The sequence below is a fragment of the Squalius cephalus genome, assembly GCF_949319135.1.
Source record: "Squalius cephalus genome assembly, chromosome: 18".
NCBI classification, from domain to species: domain Eukaryota; kingdom Metazoa; phylum Chordata; class Actinopteri; order Cypriniformes; family Leuciscidae; genus Squalius; species Squalius cephalus.
In genome coordinates this window covers 35,496,585-35,504,029 of record NC_137139.1, presented here as the reverse complement: position 1 = coordinate 35,504,029, position 7,445 = coordinate 35,496,585, and the positions used below count along the sequence as shown (strand labels likewise).

The window sequence follows — 7,445 nt, the reverse complement described above, 5'->3', positions numbered from 1 at the left end:
CTAGAGAGAACTGAGGTTACGTTAGGTAACCGAGTACGTTGTGTTTCATACGCGCTCAGTGCCAGCCATAGATATATACACTAGATGTCGCCTTGGGGTTCTAAACATGCGTCAAAACCTCCGCCATCTTTGAACAGGGGTCTTGTCATAGGAAGTAGGTAACGCTGCTATCTCCGCCTGTACTTCGAATTCATGGATGATGCCGGACTTTTGGCACTTTTGACTTTTGCTGCGTATGGATGTTCACACGAACGAAATCTTAACCAGACAGCATGGGATTACATTTACTCTGTGGATGGTAGTAGTCAAGTTGTTTTTTTTATAAGTTAAGTGTACATTTCTCTGCTTGGAGGAAGAAAATGAACTGTGATTCTCGCACAGAAAATGAACTGAATGTGCTGTACTCTTTAGATATTATTTGAAATAACCCTTGTGTTTAAAATGTACAATATGCAGGAGTTGATCCTCAATACCCACTTTTGGCTTTGTTGTGCTGTGTTGTTCCTAACTTTTGATTTTTTACTGATTGTAGGCTACTCAAACCTTTTAATGGAAAAAAACAGTGTGACGCTTGTAACCTGTAAGTACAGTCCCAATAGTATGCTTGTCCTCTCCCTGTCAATCTTCAAACAGTACATCCATGATTATTAGGCCTATACATAGAATTCCACAAATCTTATGTAGGCTATGTGTGAGTTTTGCACACGGCTTGTTTCTTCCTTGCAAACTGGGGATGGAGGTGTGGAAGGACACTGGAATTTGTGAAAAGGTCAACTGTTTAAAGCCTTTCTTTAAAGTGAATTTCGTTTTGTATAAATTGTATCTTAAATTTAATCAATTTTATTCATCAACAAATTGCCTGTTAATATAATCATAGAGGCGCGCGGTCACTTGCATTGCACGTTAACTGGAGCGCATCTCATCCCAACTTAACGAAACTCAGTGTGTGCCTCACACAGACATGAGAAATACATCAAATACACAAAGCTTGAATAGTCTTTAAGCAAAATAATTCAAAACGAAAGAAAAGGGCTACTCTCTGATTACGTAATCCATTATGTGCATTTCTCTCTACAGGCGCGTTCACTACAGAGATGGCGATCGTCAACTTCATCTCTGCAGCCGAGTCGACACTGTCAGAAGTTTATTAAAGGAGAACTCCGGTCAATTTTAACATTGAGCTCATTTTTTTGTACATTTGGAGTGCTGTCAATACAGAGAACAACGACAAAAATCGGTGTTGCCTACACCGAGTTATTCTATTTTTAAAATTTGCACCCTGTTGACTTCAATGGGGCAAGTACTAAACCTGCTTTTAGCCTCTTAACATCCTTGATGTGTCATTACAAGTGCACAGAAAATGTGAGTGATTCCTTCTGAGTGAACACGAGTGAATCTGACTGCAGTAGATGTGAAAGATATGTATAAAAATGATGTTATTTAAGCTAGCGCAAATACCTGTGTTTACATCCTGTTTTTGGTTGAAGTCCAAAGTAGTCGATTGCCGAGTTCACGCGCATAGGTTTAGTTACCTATGATCACGCGTGTGAACTCGGCAATCGAGTAATGCACTTGTAATGATACATCAAGGATGTTAAGAGGCTAAAAGCAGGTTTAGTACTTGCCCCATTGAAGTCAACAGGGTGCAAATTTTAAAAATAGAATAACTCGGTGTAGGCAACACCGATTTTTGTCGTTGTTCTCTGTACTGACAGCACTCCAAATGTACAAAAAAATGAGCTCAATGTTAAAATTGACCGGAGTTCTCCTTTAATAAAAATCAATGCACGCGTCACCGGATTTACAAATGCACATCTTGCTTGTTGCCCGCACACATATTATGTCGAAATAACGAGATATTATGTTGAAATAACATTATTATTAATAAAAACATCTTTTAGAATATTTGATTGAATGCTGAATGTTGCGCTTGTTCAATTTAATAAAATGAAAACTTTAATTGTGATCATTAAAATAATTGAATATTAAATATTTAGTGGCCAAGTTTTGCTCATTTATATATATATTATATAGTGATAGTTTATTCTAAGTTTACTAAAGTGGAAGAATGTGACTAATAAACTTAGGCCTACTAGTTATATTTTGAAAAATAAATAATTATCTTATTATCAAAACCTAAAATTTCCTCTGGACTCAATGATAAATACATGTCTGACCGTTGGAATGAACCATAAAAACTAGAAAATCGCATTCATGACGATTTATGGTGATTTTATTTCTGTTAGACCTTTGCCTACATTGACGCTGATGCATTAGAGGAGGGGCTCCCCTGTTCCAAGATGGCGGCTCTATTGACGCATTCGTTCCAATGAACTGCCGTAGCCCAGGCGACATGATGGGTGTTTCTCAAAACCAAGAATGCAAAGAACGGACTTGTGTTCTTGGGGAGAACGCTCTTGCTAGTTGTTCTTGGAAGAATGAACTCACAAGGTGACGAGCACACAGAACGCTGCTGACAGTTTGAGACGATGTGTTCTTGCTGGTATTGCGCAATAATACCCCCGCACAGACGCCGTCTGCAGTACCCAAACATAACGAGAATTATTGACGATAACAGCCAGGCTTTACCGCCTAAGCCTACCCTCAGCTCAAGAGATTACTCTACTGTACACTATGTAATGTATATTCATAACAATAAAGCTACCTACGCTGGAGATTCTCACTTCCGAAAACGTTTGAGCGCATTTTCGATTCGCCATAAATTTTCGAAAAATGCCAATTTGAAATCTAACGTACACAGTTGATTTCTCGCATCAAATGTTCTCAGAAGTGAATTTAGTGATGAAATAGCATACGAATTTGTAGAAAAACGACTTGCTGTATTGACCTCTCGTTCCTCGAATGCCGAAATGAATGCTGGGATATTTCTGCCGTCAAGTTCACACAAGTTACCAACCTATGCATCCTCGGTTTGATGGGCGTGTCAAGAACACTTCCGGGATTTTTAACCGTTCTTGCCAAAATGCAAACTTGTGTATTGGGACAGTACTATAGTGACTGATGACGTTTCACAAGTCCACAAGAACACAAGTACAGACAAGAACGCATATTGAGAAACGTCCCTATTATATTATATTATATCTATGAGTGCCAGCAAGTCAACATGTGAAGGGGGGCGGGGCTACCGCTAAACAACACAAGGATTGGCTGTGCGGTCTGTCAATCACACGAGTCTCTGCCTCCGTAACCAGTAGTAACCGTTTGTGATTCCAGACGCTCGGAGACAGTATACGCTCCTTCCCTTCCGTCTGTACAGATAAAACGTTATCAGAATAAAGGTCATAGGGGATTATCACGCTTCCGGGTTTCATGGGCGGGGTTTGTCAACTCTGTGCATGTCCACTTCCGGCGCAGTTCAACAATGGCTGAAACGAAGGCTAGATGTCACTGCTCTGTTCCACTTTGTAAATCTAACAATCAACGCCAACCCTACTTAAGTTTTCATGGATTCCCGACTGAATTGAGTCTAAGGAAGAAGTGGATTAAAGCGGTTCGCCGGGATGAAGGGCCAAACTTTAAAATAAAACAAGGTAGCACGTTTGTTTGTAGCCGGCACTTTAGTGAATCAGACTACTACACTAACGTTAGCAGGCTAGCGTTAGCTGACATGGCTAACTTTACCAAACGGGGTCGCATCAAGCGTCTGAAAATCGGGTCTGTGCCCTCCCGTTTCCAGTGGAACAACTGGGGACTGCCAAGAAGGGAGTCCGCTTATAAAAGAGCATCAATTCGCTTAGGCCATGACGTTTGCCCAGCCCTTCCTCTGGAGCAGTCCCTGCCATGTGAGGAAGAGGCGATGGAGGAGGTCGCAGCTGCGGTGGTGATGACTGAACATGATTATGGTTCTGCTCCTAAACCAGGTATGTCATTGTTTGCCGCCTTGCTTGTGTTCTGAAATGTGGTTTATGAGGACATCTGTGTCCTCATAAACCAAACGGCTTAAAAAAACATGCTAAATGGTGTTTTTTGACATTCAAAAAAGGCCAAAAAGTTTTCTGTGATTGGTAGGTTTAGGGGTAGGGTTAGTGTAGGGGGGTAGATTATACAGTTTGTACATTAGAAAAATCATAACGCCTATGGAAAGTCCCCGTAAACCACATATCCAAGCGAGTGTGTGTGTGCGTGCGCGCGCGCGAATGAGAGTGTGTGAGTGCAAGAGTGAGTTTTGTGTTTCCCTGCCGTTCCCGCACAGAGTTGTAATTCTTAAATGTGATCTAACAAAGGTAAAGAGAAAATATTAACCATATATGCAGTTTATATTGCTTGTAATTGGGATGAAGTAAACATCTGTTGAGTATTTTAACATAAAATTTTTATGTTGAATTAAAAACCCAAACATTAAGTGGGTCCACCAGACCCACGAACACTGGCTGAATAACAAAAATATGAACACCACACAAGGGTTAAACGTAAAGGTGTATATTGAGCTATAAAAAGCTATTTCATGTTGCTTTAGAGGTCCAAACTACTTCCAATATGCAAGTCAAAGACAAAATAAATAAATGTTTTCTCTCATCTCATACAGGTGCACTGGATGCTGCTGCTGCACGCACACAGCAATTGGAAGATGAAATCAAGGAGCTGACAACAGAGCTGTCACAGCTGAAAGTGAGTCAAGTGTTTTTTCACCGATTTTGTGTCTCAGACAAGGACATCCTTTTTTACACAAGATTCACTTCAAGATATGTTTTTTGTGACTTCTGGGAGGCTATTCAACCATCTGCCTCCATGGTGGTTTATTGGTCGAAAGCTCAGAAAAAGGGACAGACATTTGAACCCCTTTCTCCCAGTCCAACGCGTAGACTGCAACTGGTTGATGAGTTTTTTCTTTTCTGCTGCCGAGTTGCTGCAGGCCTGCAAGAGAAGGTGCTGGCTGACATGTTTCAGGTCAGTGTGTCCACTGTCTCCCGTGTTGTTATAACGTGGGCCAACTACCTTTACCTGCTCCTTGGCTCCCTTCCCATCTGGATGAGTAAACAGCAAGTCAAGAACACCATGCCAAGCAAATTTGTGCAGTACAGTCCAGATGTTCGGGTAATCATCGACTGCACCGAGGTGCGATGCCAGAATCCATCATCCCTCACTCTCCAGTCAGAGGTTTTCTCATCGTACAAAAACACGACAACCTTGAAGGGATTAATTGGAATTGCCCCATGTAGTGCTGTGACTTTTGTGTCAAGTCTCTTCACCGGCTCCATCTCTGACCGAGAGCTGACTGAACGAAGTGGACTGCTCGACTTACTGGAGCCAGGAGATGGCTGCATGGCAGACAAGGGTTTCACCATCGAGAAGCTGCTAGCTGACCGTGGGGCAACGCTGGTTATACCACCCTTCAAGATGACAGGTAGGCATGAAAAGAATGAACATTTCAAATTAAAACTGTGACCAAAATGATAATCATTAAGATGTGCAGACAAATGTTTATAAAGTGCTGAGGCACTCACTGAAATAATAGAAATTAACTTATTTCATCTCTAACCACAGCGCAGTTCACCAAAGAGGATGCTCTAAAAACACAAGCAATCGCCCGACTTCGAATCCTCGTGGAAAGGGCAATACGCAGAGTCAAGGAATACCGCATCTGGCAACATACTGTCCCTCTAACCTTGTCTGGGACAGTCAACCAGCTGTGGACCGTCTGCTGTGTGATGACCAACTTCCAGGGACCACTTGATTTAAAAGGCTACATCCCTGTTGAATAGTGTTTCCCCCGATCACATGCATTTAACTGTATACTGAAAACATTGTATATATTGAATGAGATGTATATAATTGAATGAGATGTATATAGTTGAATGAGAAGTCATTCATCTATAATCAATTCAGGTCAGTCTGTCCTGAAAGTATTCAAAATGATGTAAATATATAATAATGTTGTAAATAATGTACTCAGAAAAAGGAAATTAATAAAATCCTTTATTCATTCAGTTCAATTCACTTTCTGTTGAAGATACACATTCATATACGTGCCAAAGAAGTACAGGTCCACCTTTTTTTCATCTCTTTGATCATTTCATCATCCCTCCAGACTCTTTCAACGGTGAAGTCTCCCTCAGTGTCTGTTATAAAATCGCACCAACTCAATCCAGTTACTGCCAATTGACCTTGAACCTGCCAGTGGTATTTATGATTCTGCTTCAGTTTTGCCTGACCATTCACCATTTTTACATGTCCTGCCTCAGAAATGCTAGAGATGTCTGGGCATTTAACTTCAGCAAGCCCAAAACAGGGAACTGCACTAGGGTCATATACCCTTGCATCGGGGCTGGCCCCGAGGTGAGGAGCATCAGGATGGATAACAAATCCACAGCGTGAGACATTTACATAAAAATGTTTTGAATATTGTTCCAGTACCTGTGGCTTGCGTTCAAGGCCCCGCTTCATGGCGGGAGTTTGGCCTACTCCCTTAAGTATCCGCCCTGCCAGGGTCTGGCCAGAAGAAGGCCCTTTCACATGGCTAACCTCATAGAACCTACTAGCTGTCACTCTAGGCTTGCGTAAGGCTTGCCATAATGGGCACTCAGACTGCTCATGTGTCTGCTCCTCTCTCTCAGCTGCCATCTCGTGCGTCACAGTTAAGCTGTCCAAATGGAGAAACTGTTGGGAGTTTGGGTCAAAGTTTGGAAAAGTAGTGGGAAATGTTGACCCCTCTAAAGGCAGTTTAGGGAATGTTGGTGTATCTGGGTGTTGGACATAATTTCCGTGTTTGACCACAGGAGGACACTGGTAGGACAGGGGTGAACCTCGCGGCACAGGTCCGAACCTGGAGTCGACCATGGAGAGTTGAGACAAGCCAAGCAGCACTGAGGATATTAGTGGTTGCTGCCTGAGGTTTTTCAGTCCTTTCCCAAGAGACAACACTTGCGGGTCAGGGAGGGATCCTGAAATGTAAAATTAAAAACAGTAAGAGTTAAATTATCTACACATCTCTTGCAGCTTGTACTTTGTTTAGACTTGGTCTGTAGGGAATTACAAACCTGCGCACATATATTCAAACGCACATAACTATAGAATTAATTCATGATGCGCATGTGAACGCCATCAGCGTTTCTCACAGGTTCGCGTTTAAAGTCTGTGTAGAGAAAATGGTGTCGTCTTAGCGGCCCCTAATTTAATAACAAATGATTGTTGCAACGGAAGCAAATCAATCAAAACTAACTTTAGCTCGAAAATAACTTTAAAGAACCGCTATAAAGCCAAAACAATCTCTGTTACCTTAAATTATACGTTTATCTCTGTAAAGCTGCTTTGAAACAATCTACATTGTTAAAAGCGCTATATAAATGAAGATGACTTGACTTGAGGTAATTTTTGATCACTTTAATGCATCCTTACTGAAAAAAAATTCTGAAAACCAACACATTTTTGAACGGCAGTGTACATTCAGTATGTCATTATTGCAATATAAACACTGTCAGAGTGAT

The 7,445-nt window shown here is 41.4% G+C and overlaps 1 protein-coding gene across 1 annotated transcript; it reads left to right on the top strand.

The window, feature by feature from the left end:
* The first annotated feature begins 3,564 nt into the window (after nt 1-3,564).
* LOC307145805 (uncharacterized protein) lies at nt 3,565-5,733 on the top strand. The gene is made up of 3 exons (XM_079849372.1): nt 3,565-3,881; nt 4,547-5,365; nt 5,506-5,733. Exons 1-3 carry the CDS (start codon nt 3,629-3,631, stop codon nt 5,721-5,723), a joined length of 1,290 nt encoding a protein of 429 aa, XP_079705498.1. The 5' UTR covers nt 3,565-3,628; the 3' UTR covers nt 5,724-5,733.
* The last annotated feature ends 1,712 nt before the right edge of the window (nt 5,734-7,445 follow it).